Genomic DNA, 22,723 nt, shown 5'->3' with positions numbered 1-22,723 from the left:
TAATTGATATGATGACTTTATCGTCTGCATAGTCGGCCACCATGGTTTGAGGCATATTGGGCTGGTCAGCGACAAAGATATTGAATAGAGTAGGAGATAGGATGCTCCCTTGTGGGACGCCGGCATTAATTTTGGCTATTTCTGAGTATGATGAGCTATATTGTACTTGGAAATGTCGGTCGGCTAGATAAGATTTCATTAAGAGGAAGAATGAGTGGGGAAGAAAGCTTTTAAGTTTAAACAGTAACCCCTCGTGCCAAACTTTGTCGAACGCTTGAGAAACGTCTAGGAAGATACAGGTACAGTATAGTTTTTTTTCCAGCGAGACCGATATTGCATCGACAATTCGATGGGCTTGGTGAATGGTGCTATGAGAGGATCTGAATCCGAATTGGGTGTTCGGAAGAATATTGTTATTGATAATGTATGGGGTCATTCGTTTGAGAATAAGTCTTTCAAATATTTTTGATAAGAATGGTAAGAGACTTATTGGCCTGTAGGAGGATGGGTCGTCCAGAGGTTTTCCAGGCTTTGCAAATAGAACTATTTTTGAGAATTTCCAAAGGATGGGGAAGTAAGATAGTCTCAAGCTTGCATTGAATATATATGTTACTAGTAATATTGCATTTTTGGGGAGGCATCTAGCTACTTCTGCTGTAATTAGATCATATCCCGGGGATTTTTTTAAGGTGTATCTTTGGATAGTCTGCTTGACTTCGTTGGGTGTAAAATATTTTACTAAATGATTTGAAGGTGAGGGAAGGTCTAAGTCAGTCTTAATCTTATCAACAAATTGAGGTATGAGTAAATTATGATGTGGTTGGAAGGTTTCAAGAAGGTGTTCTTTAAGGACTTCAGCTTTATCGTCATTTGAAATAGCAAGTGTGTTGTCAGGTTTCTTAAGGGGGGTTGAAGGAGTTTTAAGTCGCAGTAACTTTTTGGTTTCTTTCCATAAGCTACCGCCAGAGCATGATAGTTTGGTTAATTTCTGTTCGAACATGTCTGCTTTGTTTTAGCTAGGATTTTTTTGAGTGAGTTGGCTAATTTATTATATGCGCTTTTGTGAGATGGTAACCAAGTACGTTGGTAGCGGGCTCTGGCTCTGCGTTTTTCCACTATTAGATCGCGTATCTGTTCCGGAAGAGCCTGTTTCTGCGTTATGCTCTTGGTAGTGGTTGGGGAGTTGGACAATGCAGCTGCTGAGTGAATAAGTTTAGATAAGTTATTGACTGCTTCGTCAATATCATGCTCAGACTTTAATCTTATCGAAAGAGTGATTGCTTGGGCAATTATGTTGTGGAATTTAAAACGATTAGTCGTGGGTGAAAAAAGAGTGTGGCTTAATGAGCTTGTTTGAGGTGTAGCATCAATATTAAGTAACACAGCTGAGTAGTCTGAGTTTAGATCTAAGATGTTGTTTACAGAGTAGTATAGATTACTCGGCATTTTGGTAACAAAAATATCCAGAATATCGTGTTTTTTCTTAAGAGATGTTGGCCAGTATGTTGGATCAGGTGGTGCGATTATTTAGTATTTTTTAGTGTTAATAAATTTATAAAGAAGGCTTCCCCGAGGGTTTGTGACTCGGCAGCCCCAGCTTTGGTGCTTGGCATTAAAGTCACCACCAGCAATGAAGTTATTTGGAATTGTATCGAAATACTCGGTGAGGTTGGTGTTTGTTATGAGGTGTTTAGGAGGACTGTAGACTGCTGCGATAACAATAGGGATATTATTAAGCATGATTGAGATGGCACAAGATTGGATATGATTTTGAGAGAAGTTAGTGAGGGGATGGAATTTTAAGTTAGTTTTAATAAGTATAGCTGCTCCACCGTGTGCTGTACCATCAGGGTGGTTAGATTTAAGTAAGTAGTAACCAGGGATGTAAATATGAGAATAATTGGTAAGATGCGTTTCTCAGATAAGAGCGATATCTATGCGTTTGTCGAAGAGTACAGCCTGGAGCTCATTAACGTGGTTTTTTAGACCGTTTGAATTAAACAGTAAAATAGATAATGAGTTGTTAGTGTAAGACTTATTCATTATTTTTGTTTAGGAGTGAGGTAATGACTTGTGTCAGAAGAGCAATCAATGGATTGACAAGAGATTTTAGTTCACCTATGAAGGAGGACATGAGTTGAGTTAGGTCGGAAGGAGGAGAGGGTTGTGGTGGTTGACTTGAAGTGGCCTGAGCATATGTTTTAGAGGGGTTAGAATCGTTTTTTCCCGGAAGGGTAGCGGATGGGTGGCTTTCTTTTACATTATAAGAATTAACATTAGGTTTGATTGTATCGTGTAAGAATTTACTTTGAGTGATAGGTGATTTTCGGCGCTGGAGTTCCCTGTAGACCTTGCAGCCGCGGTAATTTGCTGGATGATCTCCCGAGCATAGTATACATTTGGCAGGAGAGTCTGGTGATTTAGTGCATTCAGAAGATGGATGGTGCGCGCTGCAACGGACACAGCGTGCTGAGTAACCACAATACGCACGGGTGTGACCGTATTCTTGGCAGTTTTGACATTGACTGCTTTGTTTCGGCTTGTATGGTTCCTCAACCTTGATTTTTGTGTGTAGTAGAGAAGATAGTTCGTATATTTGGTGAGAGTGGGGGGTGGGTTCTAGATCGACAAAGAACAGTGGGAGTGGGTGCTTGTTGGTCTTGTGCAGGACGTTCGTCACTTGTCTGACTTCGAAGAGTCGCGTTTCGAGTTCGGATTTTATTCTTTCAGTTGGCGTAGTAGGGTGGAGATTGCGAATAACTATTCTTGTAGGCTTGTCCTCGGTAAGTTGGTATGTGTGGTAATTAGCGTTGTGTTCTTTTAAATAGTGAATTAGAAGTCTGTAAGAATGTGGATTGGCGGTCTGTATTTTTAAGCGGTCGGCGCTGGCTTTGCAAAAAAAATTGTCAAATCCAATAAGCTCAATTAAGGTTGAGCAGAAGCTTGGGTAGTCTGTGATACCTTTCATAAATATCGGGGGAGGTGGTTTGACGAAGGGCGCAATGATAGGTTCAACGGGCAGCGTGGGCTGGTCGAAAACCGTGTCCGTAGGTTCAGGTATCGAAAGTGATTCGTAGCGATTACGTGTTGAGAAGGAAGCTTTTTGGTTTTTGGTTGAGCAGTTTGTAAGGAAGAAGGTTTGGAAGAAGTAGAACCGGATGAAGAACTTGACAGATTTCTTTTACTTGTTTGCGTTTTCCAATTGTCATTTCCGGAGCTGTTCATGGTGTTTGGATGGGTGTTACTGCCTGGATTTAATCTTCCTGAGTTCTGTGATTCTGCTAGGCGAGCAGGCTGTAGAGTGTTGGTGTTTTTATCGGGTTTGTTGTTTATATTTGGTGCATTATTTATCTTGGGCATAATAAGTGTGCGAAGGTCGCGGGCCGCTGGCCGGCGAGTGCGATAGCGTTACCTATCGAAGGCGCACGATAATTATGTAATCGTACTTGTCGAAAAAAACGTTAGAAAAACTACATTTTGTAGTACGACGTAGACATCAGTGAAAACTGAGGGTTTAATTATTATTTGATTGATGCAACTTGGCGTTAGCTATTTAATGAACATATTTTTTTTTAAAAAATTCGGCTTAATAAAGACGAGAATAGCGGCGAGATACGGAGCTAATATAGAGAGGTGTGCGTCGTGCGCAGTGCGGATGGTGACTGATTTTATATAATATGAAAAGAATTACCTAATATTATTATTAATATTAATTTTTACACTATTTGTAACATTAAAAAGTTAAGGTACTATACTATTATATATACACCACATATATAACACTTATATTACTACTATTACACTTATATTTATATTTATATTTAAAAGTATGAATTTTATTGTAGTTAAGTATTCAATCTTCATGGTTAGTAAAATCCTGGGTACTGAAGTAATCAGTAAATCTACTTCTCACTTGAAATCCGTTAGATTTGGTAAAACCACCTGTACCTGCTAAAGGAATCATATTTTGTGTAGGGAAATCTTCTACGTCTTGGTATATAACCAGTTGGGAGGGATTTCTATGTATATAATCTTCTCTGAGCATGTTATGCAAGCAACAGCACACTACAATGACCGAGTCTACAGTTTCAGGTTTCAGATTTATGGGAGTGAAAAAAATTCTAAAAATCGCACACATAATTCCAAAAGCATTTTCAGTTACTCTTCTGGCTTTGCTCAGTCGGTAATTGAACTTCCTTTTATTCGGATCTTCTAACATCTGTGCTTTGGAGTATGGCTTCATTATATGTTCACTTAACCGGAACGCTTCATCACCAACTATTACGTGAGGCAGCAAGATGTTAGAATGCGGGAGGAATTTCGAGGGCGGAAATATAGTTACATTTTTTACCAACAACCCCATTTTCGACTTATTAAAAATGCCTGCATCGCCCTCCTTTCCATACGAACCAACATCAATAACTACAAACTTGCAATTAGCATCAATCATTGCAAGAAGTACAATAGAAAAAAATCTTTTGAAGTTGAAATACAAACTTCCCGACTTAGAAGGTGCCACTATTCTCACATGTTTGCCGTCAATGGCTGCAACACAATTAGGGAAATCCCAACGTTTCTTAAATTCTTCAGCCTTTTGGTTCCAGTTTATCTGGTCTGGTGAAGGTAGAAAAATAGGTACAAGTTGTTTTTGTATCGTAGCCAAAACCTTGGGTACAAATGTGCTTATAGCAGAAGGAGAGATGCGGTAACCAAATGCCAGCGATCTAAAGGATTCTCCTGTGGCTAGAAATCTGAAACGAATAGTTATATGTATATGAATTAGTCAGCACCATTTTACAGAATGTACATTTGCTATTTTTTGAATTTTGTTATATACGTTATTTTGCGGATTAATTTTCGGTTTTTGCGGATTACTAGTTTTTTTCACAAAATAATGTATATAACAAATATAATGAGTATTATGTACATTGTACATTAGAGTGGTCCTTATAATGGCCAATATGAAAAAAAAAATTATATAAAAAAAGAAAAGAAAACTAGGTGTATATGTATCTTTGTGTTTGATTGTTATAGGAACTGAGTGCAAAAAGCGATGGAAAAGTGTGCGTGATCATTATAGGAGAGAAAAAAAGGAAGGGAAAGGAACAGGAAAAGCTGCTAAAAAAAAGAGAGCTGTTTACTGGGATTGCTTGAGATTTTTAGATGTAGTGGAAGATGAAAGAGACAGTTTTTCAAACATATCCGAGCATGAAGTGACTGGCGTTGGCGATGAAGAAGATAAAGTAGTGGAAGAATGTGTTTCAACCGAGCAAGAGTCAGATCAATCAACTCTTCCTATAACTTCTGTACACACTCCTACTGAACATACTCAGATGTCAAGTGGTCTAAAGACTCGCTCTGATGATTTTCAAATACCAAAATCAAATAAAAGGAAAGAAAATGCTTATATTAATAAATACTTAAAAGAAAAAAAGGAAGATAGGGATCATTTTAAAAAGTGCTTAGAAGAGCTTACAACACCAGAACCAGAAGAAGACGCAACAGACATGTTTTTCAAAACTGTAGCTGCTACTGTGAAAAAATTTCACCCGGACCTCGCCACTAAGACAAAAGCAAAAATTTTTCAAATCACAACAGAAATGGAACTTTTGAACCAGCAGTCACTAAATATCGGATTCACTAACATTATTCACGGTGATAGTGAAAATTCCTACCACTCATCTACATGCACTACCCCATATACTTTTACCCCTGCGGGCACTGACTCGGAAACTTCCAATTTTTCCAGTCACATAATTAGTGATGCTATGAAGGGAATTTTAGATGATGAAGATTTGTAATATTTTCAATATTTTATAAAATTAATAATATTTTAATTTTTATTATAATTTTCATTTTTAACATTATTTATAATAATTTAATGATAAGCTACATTTATATGTATATATATATATATATATATATATAAACCTTAATGATTTTTTTATATGGAGAGTAAGATGATTTAATAAATAATTTTAAAGATTATTTAAATAAAATGAATTATCATTTTTCATAGATCACTTACCTAAGAGTAAGAGCTAATTTTTCCGCAGCAGTTATAGGTGTTTTTACTCTGTTGTATGAGGCAGTTGTCAAATCCCCTTCTACAAGGTTCAAAATGTACGCAAACATCTCACGAGTTACTCGGAAATAACTTTTAAACCGTTGCTCTTCATCGACAAGGTGGTTATTTATCAACATTTTGAAAATTCCTTCGTTTTCTTGTTTATTATAAATCTCACTGACTTTCTTTCTTAAATTCCAATGTTCATGGAGCATATATTCTTCATCTTCGTCATCGATTGTTAAATGTCGAAGAATAAGCAGTGCAATTAGTTTTTTCTTTCTTTCAAGACGATTCATTACAATTGCAAAATTATTAATTAATAATTATAATAATATAATAATAATTAATAATAATACTGTAATAGTAATATTGTATTTACTTAATAAATTATTACAAATACACTACACACTGATCACACTTCCAGTAGTCAACTGAATTGTTCAACGCGCCACCACTATATTTTATAGGAAAACACTTTTACGCCGCGTAATACGTTTTACGCTCACGCCGACGTGATACAGCTATCACGTCGACGTGATCGGTTTCTGTGGCGCAAAAAACGCGCTCCTAGGAAAACGTACCTTAATAGATTAACTATTATAGTCAGCCCGCAGCCACGGCTAAGAGCACTGCGGCACGTTCAACAAAAAAATAAACAATCGTTATTGTTGTAATACCAGAGGCGGATTTCCCATTAGGCATTGTAGGCAGCTGCCTAGGGCGGCAAATTTTTGTAGTGTTTTATTAAAAAAACATCAAACGATCAAACATATAGTACATCGTATATGATATTCAGTATACCAATTTATTTTGGTTCATTATAATTTATAGTCATTACCTATAAATATTATAGTAAACAATTATATAGAAAACAGTTTTTGATAATATGTACTATATATTTTAACACGTTGGTATAGTCCTCCCCAGGGTCGGCGCTAAGTATTTTGCCGCCCTGTGCAGTTAATAAAATGCCGCCCCTTTCAATACTTTTTGTCATATAATTAGTACATAGTATTATTTATTTTATACAAAATTAATTATAAACTGGACTAAATTGTAGGAGAATAGGAGTTTAAACGGTGAAATAAATAATCAATTTATTTATTTACATTTTACATTGTTACACTTAATATTTTTTTCACAAAAGTTTTTTATTTACATTTATAAAAATAAATGGTAGTTCATATTTACAATTAATAATTCATACAACAATAAATCATAATTTTATAAATGTTTTCTTGCTTTTAACTTAGCAAAATCGTCGACTAACTTTTTCTCTGTTAATTCTTGACCAACTTCGTGTTCAATTGAGATCATGGCTAGACCACAAAGTCGTTCGTTTTTCATTGTTGAGCGTAAGTATGTTTTGATAAGTTTCAATTTCGAAAAACTTCTTTCACCAGTTGCCACTGATACTGGTAATGTTATCAAAATTCGTAAGGCAATGGATAGGTTTGGTGCAAAGTCACCTGCATTTATCACAAATGTTAAGAGTTCATAAGGTGTTAAGTTATCATCAACCATAGCTGATACTGACTTTAATTCATGGGCCATTTCAATTCCATTGATATCTGTTGAATCACCATCGGTAAGAAGAATTTGTAAGTCTTTGCAATGTTTTAATAGTTCTTCATGTGTAAGATTTTTTATTTTTTTTATATTGTAAAGAAACGAAAAATTGTTATTATGTTCTTTTAGTTGTTCAAATCTATTATTCACGCTATTTATAGCTACATCAAGTGTAAAGTAATAAAAATGTATTTTGAATTGCTGTTTTGGGTCAATAACTGGTTCATCGTTGTGTTCATAATCAAAGTGTTTACGAGTACGTCGTGGTTTAACTCTACCCCGTGAGTTCTCAAAAACAGACTCTACTCCCATTTCCGTCGCAAGTGCTGTTGAATCTATAATCATTTTCTCAAAAGATTCTTCAGATCTCAGTTCATTTAAATGTTTCAATAAAGTTTCTAAAATGCCCAAAGCTAAAGATATGTCAAAATTTGGTTTTTGCATTAATTTATTAACTGGATTTATATGATTAAGTATGTCGTACCAAATGACAACAGAACAAATAAATTTAAATGTTTTAATAAGATTACATAAACATTCAGCTTCATGTTTTACCATCGGATCTAAATTTATATTTTCTGATATTTCAAACAAAGCATCATAAATTTCACCTATGTAATTTCGAAACGGTTTAAGTGCGTCTATTCGACTTTCCCACCGGGTTTGACTTAATGGTTTGAGTGTTAGTTCTTTAACATGTTTTAAAAGAATTTGCCAACGAATAGTTGAGGCAGAAAAAAAGTTGAATACTTTTTGAATTATATCAAAAAACGCTACAGCTTCTTTTGAAGATTTTGCGGCATCATTTACAACAAGATTTAAGGAATGCGCACTACAAGGAACAAAAAATGCACGTGGATTAATATTTCGAATGTGCCGTTGGACTCCGGAGTGCACACCTTTCATATTGGCTCCATTGTCATATCCTTGTCCTCGCATATTACTCAAAGGTATATTCAGCTCACGTAATATATTTAAAAGTACATCGCATAGATTGTCTCCAGTACTATTTTCAACTGAAATAAAACCAAGAAAATGTTCACGTATGGTAACTTTTGAATCTTCAATTGACACAAAACGAATAATAATAGTCATGAGCTCCGAGTGACTTATATCAGGAGTACAATCTAGTATAATACTATAATACTTCGCTTCGCTAACCATAGTAACTATGCGAGACTTAATAGACTGAGCTAATAAATTAATCATCTCATTTTGAATATCTTTTCCTAAATAATGGCTTATATTTTTTTTACTATTAATTATTCTTCTTACATGTTCAGCCATCACAGAATCATACTTAGCCATAAGTTCAATTAATTTTAAAAAATTTCCATTATTATGTTTGAATAACTGATCAGATGATCCACGAAAAGCTAAATTTTGATGACCGAGAAATTGTACTACCGACATGATACGTTGTAAAACTTCATTCCAATGCCTACACTCAGATTCTAAAATACGTTGGTTTACGTCATCAATTGTTTTTGTTTTTTTTAACCTCAATGACAATTCTAACCATGTACTATATGCGGTCAAATGATTTTTTGATGTTTCATGTCCTTTTAACATTTGTGTACAATGCCTCCAGTCATTATACCCTTCTAAAGCCAACTTAGAGTTTGAATTATCAAATAGTTTACAGCAAAAACAAAATATTACGTCATTGGAAATAGAGTATACAAGCCATGTTCTTGTGACATTTTCTCCATTACTCATACTTCGTTTGTAATGAAATTGTGTGAATTTTCGTCCTTGATCATCTGAAGGAAATACAAAATTTGCATTTAACGGAGCAGGAGGGCCTTTTTCAACCAACAATGTTTTAAAGTCGTTATTAATAATTAAAGGCCATTCCGCAGGGTCTGTACTGATAACATTTTCTGTTGAACTTTTGGCTACTGTAGTTTCAGAAGGTACAGTGGCATCTATAACTGAGAAAGAGTCAACAACTTCACTAGGTTGTACAACTACAGCATTTGAAATATTTAATGAAGAGGAAGAACCCGTTAAAAATTTTTTGATAGAATTAGACTGTTTTTTAATTACAGCTTCTTTTTCACGTTTTCTTTTCCTATATTCTGCACCTGAAAGTCGCTGTCTACCATCCGACATATTGGCGCTTTCTTAACTTTTTACTACATAAATAAAAAATATAATTTGTTAAAAATAAGCATGTCACTAAAACATGGATAAATGATCTTTGAGTCTGTATTTAATATTTTTGCCGAGAAACATGAAAATTGACACTTGTCATTTTCTAACAAAAATCATCTCAAATTTCTTTAAAAAAAAAATGTGATAGTTTTAAAAAAAGGGTAACTTACTAAAATTTTTTTAAATATATGTTGACGTATGTATACGGTTGAATTACATAAAATGAGAACACAATGTATGAAAATAATACAGTTTTTCAAAACCCCAAACAAACAATACAATTATTATTATTGACTATCCTAATTCCTAGAGTCAACCCAAATAATAAAATAATAATATAGCTAATAGGTTTTTAATTTTGAAAATTAAAAATTCACTTCCTAAATATATTAGGAATATATAAATACATTCAAAATTTAAAATCAGATATCGGGATGTATTCTTTTTTCTTAATTTTTCATTGTATTTACATAAATTACCTACTTAATATTAATAATATTACAATTATTTAAAATAAAAAAATTACTCACCAAATTATTAATATTAAAATATGACGTGTTGAATGTTGAATGTTGATCGACTAAATAATATGCACAATGCACAGCACTCTATAATCGTTGACACTACGACTCGTTAACAAATGACATTATACTAGGTACGTATAGTTCGATAGTTGTCAATCGTCATAAGTAAACTAGTTTGTATCGCTGACAATAAATTACGAGTATTGATTATTGTATATACGATTTTGGGGATCTTTATCATGATTTGATTCGGTTCATGTTTACTAATTGGAAACCATAAAGATATTAGATAATCGCGAAACACGCCGAGCGACAATGCTAGCGGCTTGCCCGCACATTATATTATACCTAATTATCTACTAATAGCTCTTACTTAGGTACTACATACAATGACACAGTTCCAGTCAAAATAATATAATGAGCATTATTTTTATTTTAGATTTACAGTGAGTAGTGGTGAAAAATACATATTTTTATTTATAAACAATGCCGCCCCTAAAATTCTAAAAAAATTGCCGCCCTGTGCGATCGCACAGGTCGCACGTGCCTTCCGCCGGCCCTGGTCCTCCCAGAGCCCGCATGGGTCATAATAATATATAAAGCAACAATGGTTTTATTATTCTTATCGGAGATCGACGTCGCGCGTCGTCGTAATTTCGATAAAAATAAATACTCACACAGTCACACTGCCACACTATATTACTAATTCTACATACGATTATTATATTATATTAGGTCAGTCCTATGACAATGCCCGAAACATGTCAGGAATATATTCAGGACTATAGGCACGGATTAAAGAGTTAAATCCTTTAATTGAATATGTACCTTGTTCCGCCCACCAGTGGCGCATTTAAACATTTAGCGCCCTGGGGCATCATTTTACTAGCGCCCCCCCTCCTCAAGAAATACACATTTAATATTTTTGTAGATAATAAATATAAATATATTTAAAATAATTATTATTATACTAGAACAAACAATATTTAAAAATGTACTTATACTTTTCGTCGTGCATGGTCTTGAGCAAATTCTTGAATAATATCGTCGTAGCTTATTGCTGTAGTAACATCAGATTCTATATTCATGATTGCTAATGCAGTGAGCCTTTTTTCGCCTATGTTTGACCTTAAATATGATTTTATACGTTTTAAGGCTGAAAATGACCTCTCAGTTGAGCAGTTACTAACTGGAGTGCATAGTAACATTCTTAAAGCAATATCTATATAAGGGAAAATATCCTTCAAATTATTTTTTCTTATAAACACTAACATATCTTGAATACTTTGAGGAGGATTAGAAATAGTTTTCAAATAGCTGCTAAAATGAATACATTCATTAGGAAATGAAGTTCCCAAATCTGTATTATATTCATTTCTTAACAGCTCAGCAGATACCCTTATGTCTGCAGCTGTCATTTTAGTAATTTAAAAAAAAAAATAATAATTTTTTAAAAGGTTGTCATATGCAATTTTTCTTCTCAACAATTCTGACTTCAATTGGTCTAAAATAACAAAATAGGTATTGATTTTAAAATTAGTTACAATACTTTCCATTGAACTGTCATCACTAAATTTTTTAATTTTTTTTTGTCGCTTTTTAGTATTTCTAAAGTTCATAATTCCACATTTTTCAATAGCATTTCTTTTAAAATTTTCATAATCTTTATCTGTACGAATATCACCAACATAATTAATTAATGATTGATAAAGCTCAACAACAACACTTAAATCAATATTTACACTTTGAAGTTTTTTGCTAACTGTATTAAACCTATGTAATATGTCTCCCCAAAAAATTGACAAGAAAGATGTTTCTAATGATTTAAGTATTTTGAGTATACCATTTGCTTCACATCGAATAGCTGGTTTTTCTTTTTCATTTTCTCCAATCTTAATTAAAGCATTTTCAATAGATGACCAATTTTTATTTAATGAATAACATGCATCATCTCTTGCAGACCACCTTGTATCTGATAATCTCTTGATTGAAGAATTTAAAATCTGCCATCGGTAAGTTGATGCTGAAAAGAATGTGTACAAGTTTTGAAGAAAGTTAAAAAAATGAATAGCTTCATTACAACAGCTGGCAGCATTTTGTCCTACTAAATGTAATGAATGAGCCGAGCAGGGAACAAACTTGGCCAATGGTTTTATCAGTTTTATTCTAGCTTGTAATCCAGAGTAACTACCAGACATGTTACTCGCATTGTCATATGACTGCCCTCTTAAATAGTTAAGATTCAAATTGTACTTATTCAGAATTGTTATCACTGCTTCAGCCATATCTTCTGATTTATGTCCAACATTATTCATAAAACATAAAAAACGCTCAAATACATTACCACTCTCATCAACAAATCGTACAACTAAAGAAAGTTGATCAGTGTGGGTAATATCTGGCGTTGAATCAACACTAATTGAAAAATATCGTGAAGTATTGACATCTTGAATAATAGTATTTTCTACTTTTTTAGACATTAATAAAATAAATTGCTCATAAATATAATATGATAAATATGAAGTATGACCTTTACCGGGATTACCATTTTTGGAAATATGGTTTGATATAAAAGGGTCAAATTCAGCTAATAACTCAAGTGCCATCATAAAATTTCCATTACGTGGACATCCAATTTTTGAAGTATGTCCTCTGAATGCTAAACCTCTTGATGCCAATGTTTTAACAATTGCCACAACTCTTTTTAAAACATTGATCCAATACATACGTTCATTTTCAATTTGTTGTATTATTTGTTGATCAATTCTTTGATGTGTTTGTCCTCGATTTTTCATTGCTAGAATATTTGAACGATGTTTTAAAGAATTTTCATGTTGTGATATGAGCTCTTCAGCTCTTTTCCAGTTTGAAAATCCTTTTGAAGCAAATGAAGATGAATTTATGTTGCCAAACAACAAGCATGGGATACAGTAAATTACACCCTTACTTTCTGAGTATGCAATGAAATTACGTTTAATTGAATCACCATTAGTTAGTCTTGTGTTCCAATAGTTTTTATTGCAAAATCTTAAAATTAAATTAAAATAAGGTTAAGTTATTAAAATTATCTTATCATTAGTTACTAAAACTTAAATTTGTACCTATAGTAGGTTTTGGTAGTTTTTTTGTGAAGTTTTGTATATGCTCGTTTAGACTTGGTAAAATTTAAATCATTTAAATCTTGAGAAAATCCATTAATACAAATATATTCTATAGTGAACTCGTTTATTTTCCATAAAGCAGGATCACATCTATGAAAAATAACAACTATTATATATTATATTGTAATTGATTTATTTTAATCTATAAATACTAAAATTAAGTGACTGGTATGTAAAAAATTATGAAAACACTACAAACACTGAACATGGTTATTTTAAAATAAAACTAATAATTATGTAATTTTCATTTAATCACTTAATTCCTTTTTAACTATTTTAATACACCTACCAAATTAAAACACATAAATATTAGAATAGTATTTGTATTGAATAGTGTTTATTTATATTAAAATATTATTAAATAATTTAGGTATCTTACAAGTAATTATTAAAATATTAACATAAAATAATTTACCGAGGAATATCAGTAGGCTCAAACAAAACATCAGCAGTTTCATTATTCTTAGATGACAATATATCAGTATTTATCTCAGAAATACTATCTATTAAATAATAAAATACAATTATTTAATTGTAAATATAAAATAGTTATATTTTTAATTTACTTTCTGTCTTAATATAACCACTACTTTTTGTAAGTTTGTGTTGTTCAGAACTGTTTACATTTGAATAATCTGGGTATATTTGTATTTGTGTATCTTGATTTAACATCTCTAGTTTATCATCTGTATCTATTAAATAATAAAATACCACTATTTAATTGCAAAAATAAAATAATTACATTTTTTATTTACTTTCTGTCTCAATATAACCACTACTTTTTGTAGGTTTGTACTGTTCAGAACTGTTTACATTTGAATAATCTGGGTTCATTTGTATTTGTGTACCTTGGTTTAACATCTCCAGTTTATCATCTGTATCTATTAAACATAAAAAAGAATTATTTAATTTCAAACATAAAATAAATATAATTTTAATTTAATTTCTGTCTCAATATTTCCATCATTTTTTGTAGTCATGCTGTACAGAACTGCTTACATTTGAATAATTCAGGTTTATATTTATTTTTGTAGGTAGGTTTAACTTTAACATATCTAATTCATCAAGTTTCAATTATTATTCAAATTTATTATAAAATTCAAAATATAAGTTTCAAAGTAAACCAGCTTATATTAACTAATTATAACTTCAACTAGTTAATAAATACAAAAATTTGATCACTAAAAATGTCAATAGTTATAAGAGACAATTATCAGATAGGTAGTCTAAACTAGGTATAATATAATGGTCCTATATTAATATAAAAAGCGAGTTTGGTATTTTTTTAAAACAGGTAGGTACTTTAAATAATTAAATACAAAATAAGAAATTTGAAAATTGAAACACTGAATTGTTATTTGTTTTTATACTTCAATAAAAACAAAAACAAAAACAACTTACTTGAATTATTCGATGGCTTGAACATACTATCTAATTTTCTACAATTCTTAATTAATGCATCGTGTTTTAATTTTTTAATTTTTGCTTGCTTTCTATATCCTGAACCACTAAGCTTTTTTTTAGCTTCCATATTGAAAATCCGCGTATAATCTATTACAGAATATAGTAATATAAATATAATTTATAATACTCAATTGAGTACAGTGCATAGAACCATATATAAACTATAAATTTATAACATTGTACTTACCAAATTCCAGTAATTTATAGAAGGTATACTGGAATACTGAATACTAATTTTGAAAGTAGAACGAATTATAAACAATAAACAATAAAGATTAAATCAAATATTAACATTAAGCGTCTAATGACCGTATGGTTAACTTATTACACAAGACGCTGTCAGAAGACAATTAAACACGCGAGTCACTATAGCTAATATTGACAAAAATAACGTTCGGCGGTCGGCGATAAGGAAAATAATATTTTGATGTGGATATTATGTTATTTTTAACTCGTATTAGCTAATAACATGTTATTTCCGCCACAGATGATATATATTATAATATATAAATAAATCATTGATATTTATATCTATGATTGTCACAATCCCGTGCCGCTCATAGACCTGTATGAAAACCGTTTATAATCATAGACCTTATGAGTTATATTATAACTAAAATAGACATTTTACTTATAACTGTTATAAGTAAAATGTCTATTTTTAATTTATAATCTTTATTTGTATTTTGTATAATAATATTATATCAAATTAAATAGAAAGATTTCAATTATATGTAGTGGTAAACTATAAAAATTTTCCCGCCCCCTAGAATTTGGCGCCCGGGGCACTTGCCCCAGTTGCCCCCCCCCCCCTTAAATGCGCCACTGCCGCCCACTCGCTGAATTTAGTAGGATCTTGTGCAGCTGATAGTTGTGATGATACATTGACATATTTTTCCCTTCTTCAAACAGTATACAATTTTTTTTCATCATCCACGAATCGATGGGAAATATTGAAAACCCAATTAAAAAATAATCCTGAGTCAAAAACAGTGAAAACATTATCAAACACAAGATGGTCTTCTCGTGATGATGCATGTAAAAGTCTGAATAGTTCTTGGAATGAAATACGTAATGCACTGATATCAATAACAAACAATTTAACAGAAAAGGCAACCACGATAAATGAAGCTCGTAGTATACTTAACAAACTGGATAGCTTGGAAACGGCGTTTATGACAGTGTTATGGAGTTGCCTTCTTGACCGTTTAAACAAGGCTAGTAAACAACTCCAGAGTGTTAATATTGATGTATCAGTCATAGTAGATATTTATGATTCATTAATTGAATATACAAAATCATTAAGAAATCCAATTATATTCAATGAGTATGAAAACAAAGCAAAACTTTTATCAGTTGTAAAAGAATATAAAAAATCAAGAAATAGAGTACGAAAATCTTTCCATGATGAAACTCGTAATCAAGAGCAAGAGTTAGAGGGGAGTGACAAATTTCGAGTAAAAACATATACAGTCATTTTAGATTGCTTAACAAATGAATTAGAAGATATTTCCTTTTTAATTCGCGTTTTTCTTTTCTTGGCAAATTAACAGAGTATAGTGTGGATGAAATTATGGAATTTGCAAAAAATTTACAAAATGTTTATAAGGAAGATCTTAAAGAGGATTTTCCAAATGAATGTATTCATCTTCAAGCCCACCTTAAAAACAAAGATAAGATGTCAATCCTTCAATTGTGCAAATGGCTTAAAGAATATGGGTTTTACGAAATGTAGATATAGCAATTCGTATTTTTGTGTGTACACCGGCAGCAAACTGTTCAACAGAGCGTTCATTTTCATGCTAAAAACGTACTTGCGTTCACAAATAAAACAAGAAAGATTAAACAGCATGGCAATTCTAACAATTGAGTCAAGTCTTCTTGTTTCATTACCATATGAAGATATTATAAAATCGTTTGCAAATAAAACGGCAAGACGTCAACATTTAAAGTTAAAATAGTTAAGTTAAGTTTAGATATATTATAGATTAGTGTTAGAACTGTTAGAAGTTTTGTAAATCTATTTTGTATGCATTTTAAATTTAAATTTGTATTATAAAAAATATTGTAAATTGTAGCGTTTTACTTAATGCTCCTAACAATGGTTAAAGTTTTATTTTATTATTGATGAATGATGGTTTATAATTAATAAAAATTATCATTGTACGTTTTTATTCAAATTCAGTGAACAACCATTGACATTTTTTTCAAAGTAGGCTAAATAACTTCAGGCGAAAAAAATAGTCTAAAAATTAAAATGAATGTCCACTACTATTGTCTATATATTAAATATTTAGAGTAGGTATTTTGAAGGGGTATTGTAACTTTTTCACCTATTATAGGAACGGCAAATTTATGGTGCCTATAGCCGTAAAAAAGATAAATCCGCCTCTGTGTAATACATATGTATATGTCACTAAATATATATATAATTAAAATTATATTATACTACAACTATTTTTATATTTTTAAATTTAATTCGTTTTGTTTATTTTTTGTTATGATAGTGGGGGGGGGGTATACATAATTCGCCTCAATAAAAAAATACAATCAAAACCGCCATTAATATTTGCTAAGAATATATTATTTTAAATGTAATAAAAAAATTAGGTATAAATGCAAAAGAAAATTGAGAAATTAACTGTACGTTATAAATAGAATAGTTCGATTGTTAAAAATATATTTAGTAGTAAGTAGTATTACAACTGGCTATCCAAATAAAATCATTATCAAAAGTTTTTAAATTATTGATATTTATTTTTAGAAAATGTCATTTGCGAGTCTCGCCATATCATTTTCATTGTTCATACATTCAGTACGGATTTTATCTTTTTTTTTTTATTTCTTTATACCTACTGGTGGACGGACTGAGGATACAGATGCTTGGTTAGCAAAATGGACAAGTGAATTATTAATTTTATATTTATTTTTAAGTGTTAAATTTAATTAATTGTATATTAAAGCATTACTACATGTAAGATCTAGGTATTTATTATCTAGTTATTAGTTTTAAAACCAAATGTATTTCAATATGATATACGGAAATTCGCAGTGCCACAACTTGGTGTATATTAGTGGGTGTGCAAGCAAATATTATAGAATATAGGGCCCATGTAACCAAGTACCTAAATAGTAAATAGTAAATAATTTTAAAAAAAAATTTTAAAATTAATCATTGTAATTAAGAATTTATAAAATGTTCAGTATTTATAACTCCTACTGTAACCAAAAAATCTAAAAATATTATTTGTTGGTATATGAAACTTGTAGAGTATATTGTTATATTTTATATGCACACAATGACATTTTCATATGTAATTTATTTTAGAAAAATTAATTTAACAAATTGTATTTAATATTAGTAAATACTATTATTCACATTAATATTATCAAATACATTTACCAAGATATTATAGACTGACTGACCATCTTCGCTCACAATTGTTTTTCTTATACATTGATATTATATAATTGAATTCAAATTTAATACCATACATTACAGTGACCCACTTGTAACATACTGTACAGCAGACCGACACCCACTTGCCCACCTTTTTTTTTTTAAATATTTCATGTTTTTTAATGCATATTTTGCTAAAAATAAAAACATAAATATTTACAAATTTTGACTTTTTTATTACATAAAAATCTGCGTCCTAGTAATAAAATTTTATAAACTAATATTGATTCTAATCTTGCACATCTTACAATATAAAACAATTTTATAAATTGTTTAGGACAGACATATATTCTAAAATCTATAAAATGGTTGGTTTTTAGATATATTATCCGAAAAAGTCCAAATAAAGAATCAGTGAATTCTAATTTAAAAACTGTTGAAGTTCAAAATACCACAGCAATGGCATTGCCTTCTAATCATTTGAAATCCGAAAATTTGAAGTTTCAAACAGTTGTCATCGAACATAATGACTCAGCTTTACCATTAACATCTGATCGTTTAGAAAGACACTCAAAATTACTCAAAGGGCCCTGCCAAGTCCATTTATCTCTTTATCCAAGAGTAAAATTCGGGGATCGATTTCGTTCTTTTCAAAAATCATGGTACGAAACTTTTAAATGGTTAGAATACAGTGGAAGTATAAACGCAGCATTTTGTTTTTGTTATCGAGCATTCTCTTCGAATAATATAATTAAAAAAGGTCATATCGATCAATCATTTATAAAGAAAGGTTTTACTAATTGGAAAGGTGCCACTGAAGCTTTTAGACTACACGAGAAGTCACAATGTCATATTGATAGTGCGATGTCGTGGGAACATTTGAAAAAAGAAATCCCCATTGATGTTTAGTTGGATAAACAAAAATAAATCACATTAGCAAATCGTGAAAAAGTACTTTTAGAAAACCGGGAAATTATCAAACGTTTAATTGATGTTATAATTCTATTAACCAAAAGTGGAAGTTCATTCAGAGGATATCTTGAGCATGAAGATAATGTGAATAAAAGACTATTTTTGGAAATCGTAGATGTACTCAAACGATACGATCCTATTATAAAAAATCATTTAGAACATGGGCCTAAAAACGCACAATATTTGAGCGATAAGATTCAAAATAAATTAGATTATTGCCTCTGTTCATAATGTGATGTTTCAAGAAATATGCAAGAGGTTAAATGGTCAACAGATTACAGTTATGGCCGATGAGACCAGTGACTGTGGTCACATTGAGCAAATGGAAACTGTAGTAAGATATTTTGATGATGTAGAAAATAAACCTATCGAATTATTCATCTCTCTGCAGCGTCTAGAAACTACTGATGCACAATTCATTTTTAATGTTTTAAATACAATAGTCCATAAGTTAAAACTCGATTGGCTTTCTTTTTCTTCCGTTTGTTTCGACAGGCTTCTGGAGTTCAGTCCCGATGTAAAGAAAAAAAACTTTAAAATATTATACGTACACTGTTTTCTTAGGTACGTTTCCTTGTCACCCCCACTTTTGAATTTTGGAACTAAACCCGGGGCTTTCGATTGTTCTTCGTTTGTTCTTATTTGTTCCGAAAATTTCGTCGTTTGTTCCATCACCGTTCCCTCCCGATTTATATTTATTTAGCTGATTGACCATGGAAATACTACTTAAATGCTCTTCCTTAGTATAATACAAGTACCTTCTCTTACTTTTTAAATATATTCATTCTTAAATCAATAATAGTAACATTAGTAACTAATTAAAAAAATTTAATTATTGGATTTATTAGCCAACTCGATAGTCAGAGTATAAGCATGTTTTTAATCACCGTTTACAGTTAAAACATTTTAAACTGTATTATTTTTCTTATGATTACAAATAAATAATTTATTTAGATTGATAAATGATGCATTATATACTGTATATTGTACACTCAAATAAAGGCTCAATCACCTAACATAATTACTTTTACGTTTATCTTTACATTCTTGATACGAATTGAAAGCCAAAAATATTAGAGTAACAATGTGCCCAAAGTGACCAGGTACTTAGGTAAATATGCAAATTTTTGATCATACAAAAAGTGAGTACACATAAAAGATCTGGAACATTTAAAAAAAGGAAAAACAACCAAAATAATTTATAGTTGGTTGCAAAAATTAACAAGCAAAGACAGTTTTCCTAATGTACTCAAAGCAAGATACAATTTTGTGACTATATCGGTTATATTTTATTTAACTATTAAATAAAAACAAATAAAATAATACAACCTTAACACTATCGACTTTAATAAAAGAACATTTATTTAAACTTTTTTCAGTACTTTATAAACATATAAACAGTAGAAACATATATACATTACTTATTTTTACCTATTTACTATATATTAAATATTGAAAGTTTTGTGCCTCAGTGGTTGGTATTACGGTTTTTGGTTTTTGTTGGAAATCGTCATATTTTTCCCGTTGTTGTTTCGGTTCTCTATAGTAGTATGCTATATATTGTCCAATTGCACTAATTGAGCATGAAATTGGTGGAATAAAATTAACAATTCCTCTTAGGTAATATAACTCTTTTTTTTTACATTAAGAATTGTAGGAATGTCTTTCAGTTGAGTGCTTAAGTCTAGATTTTTTTAATTTTCGTTGTTAAGTTAATGGTACAACTGGTTCAATAATTAAATAATGATTAAAGAACGTTGAATAAGCCATCGATATGCGTTGCTAAGGTTATAAATAACACAAAAGGTGACTACTAATGGTTTTCTTATTGGTTAGCTCCAAGTCGTCAATCGTGGTTACTCGGTGGAACAAGGGCGTACTATAGAGAAATACTAATGTAATATGTAGTAGTAGTAATAAGCATTTATAATAATAAGTATTTATTAAACATAAAGTAAATTATAAAAAGTAATTTATTATTATTCAATTTAATTATTAAAATAGTTTTGTCAAAGTAAAATAATATTGTATTCTTTGCCATGTTAACACTGCGTAGTTTGCCATACCTGCATGTGTTGTCTTTGTCTTACTAACGTACATTATAACAAATTTTCGTTCAGCAGAATACATTTTGTGACGTTAGTTTTAATGTTAGAGTAAATTGACCTATTATAAAATTTAAAGGAAAGAATATTATCTAGACAATAACAGTCTTTATATATGAGTTATGAACATTTTAAAGTTGTTATATTTTACATAGCTGTAACTCACTTTAAAATAATATCATTAAAAGCATATTTCAAAAGACCTAATATGCTGTTATTTTTGTTATTACGAATTCTATTACTATTACTATTCTGAAATGTCAAAGTACGTAGTATATGCATTTTTTTTTAATTATTTAGTACAAAGACCAGATGGACACTTCCTAATGGAAGTGTGTCGCTTGATTGATGCACATGATTCAATATATTTTTTTACTTCTACAACATTTGCTGAAAGTTCTTCCCGAGCTAACGCACTGCGGTGTATTGCGCACCAAACTTTCATGAAAGGCATATTAATGAGAAGCTTATCATTTGTTAACAATGCCCATAAACCATTCTTTTCTCCTACATTAATTGAAGCACCATCTGTGACGACAGAAGATATAAGTGAAAGTATTTGATCCAAAGGTAAATAATGTTCAATTGATTTTTTTATTGCATTATAGTAATCTAAAGCATCTCTGGTTTCTGGTTTTTCAAACTCCCAAAAAAGTAAACCATTGTTTCATTCTTTAGTAAATATTTTCATGAATATTATATATTTAAAAACGATCTACTCGTAAAGAAACTGAAATACAAGACATAAGTTTATTTTTCAGATCAGGAATATCAGCAAGTGCAATTATGCTAAAGCATTTCGCTATGTGGATTAATGTATTGAAGTTTGTAATCTGCGCAAAAAATTAAAAATCATAAATTTATGTAAAGTCGCGTATTTTTTGTCTCATCCAGGAGTAAAACATAGTGTTAAAATATTTTATAATTGATGTATTAACTGAATTATTTAAAAACTGATTGTATCCTTAAGTATTAGCATGTGATCCGGGTACAAATAATCAGAGTGCATTAAAGTCGTTAGGCATAGATGAAAACAAACCTTATTTTTTTGTAGAAAATAAGATAATAAAATATTTTCAATTTTTAATAATAAAAATTAATAAAAAGTTTAAGAAATAATTTAATAAGTTGAAGTTTTGAAAAGGAAAACATGAAAATTTGCTATGTTTTGTGTGGGTTAGAGAGAGACAACAAATACTACGCTGGCATCCTCTTAAGAATAGCAGATGAATTTAATTTTTCTTTTGAAAGAGTAGATCGTAAATAGCTCTTGACCCTTTTTAAGGCTGAAAACGATCTTT

General features: G+C 30.8%; 3 protein-coding genes across 3 annotated transcripts; all 3 read right to left on the bottom strand.

Annotated features, from left to right (window-relative positions):
- Nucleotides 1-7,199: 7,199 nt before the first annotated feature.
- LOC113559869 lies at nucleotides 7,200-7,641 on the bottom strand. Its single transcript, XM_026965651.1, has one exon. It carries the CDS (start codon nucleotides 7,622-7,624, stop codon nucleotides 7,295-7,297), a length of 330 nt encoding a protein of 109 aa, XP_026821452.1. The 5' UTR covers nucleotides 7,625-7,641; the 3' UTR covers nucleotides 7,200-7,294.
- Nucleotides 7,642-7,794: 153 nt separating this feature from the next.
- On the bottom strand, nucleotides 7,795-9,754 carry LOC113560096 (zinc finger MYM-type protein 1-like). Its single transcript, XM_026965871.1, has 2 exons — nucleotides 7,859-9,754; nucleotides 7,795-7,800 (listed from the first exon to the last, which is right to left on the bottom strand). Exons 1-2 carry the CDS (start codon nucleotides 9,752-9,754, stop codon nucleotides 7,795-7,797), a joined length of 1,902 nt encoding a protein of 633 aa, XP_026821672.1.
- Nucleotides 9,755-11,318: 1,564 nt separating this feature from the next.
- Nucleotides 11,319-15,012, bottom strand: LOC113560095 (zinc finger MYM-type protein 1-like). Its single transcript, XM_026965870.1, has 8 exons — nucleotides 14,883-15,012; nucleotides 14,237-14,362; nucleotides 14,048-14,173; nucleotides 13,897-13,984; nucleotides 13,422-13,571; nucleotides 12,857-13,347; nucleotides 11,870-12,784; nucleotides 11,319-11,731 (listed from the first exon to the last, which is right to left on the bottom strand). The coding sequence occupies exons 1-8, from the start codon at nucleotides 15,010-15,012 to the stop codon at nucleotides 11,319-11,321; spliced, it is 2,439 nt and encodes an 812-aa protein (XP_026821671.1).
- Nucleotides 15,013-22,723: the final 7,711 nt, after the last annotated feature.

Source organism: Rhopalosiphum maidis, chromosome 3 (assembly GCF_003676215.2).
Source record: "Rhopalosiphum maidis isolate BTI-1 chromosome 3, ASM367621v3, whole genome shotgun sequence".
Lineage (NCBI taxonomy): Eukaryota > Metazoa > Arthropoda > Insecta > Hemiptera > Aphididae > Rhopalosiphum > Rhopalosiphum maidis.
The sequence above is the reverse complement of the archived record's forward strand: the minus strand, read 5'-3'. Positions and strand labels throughout refer to the sequence as shown.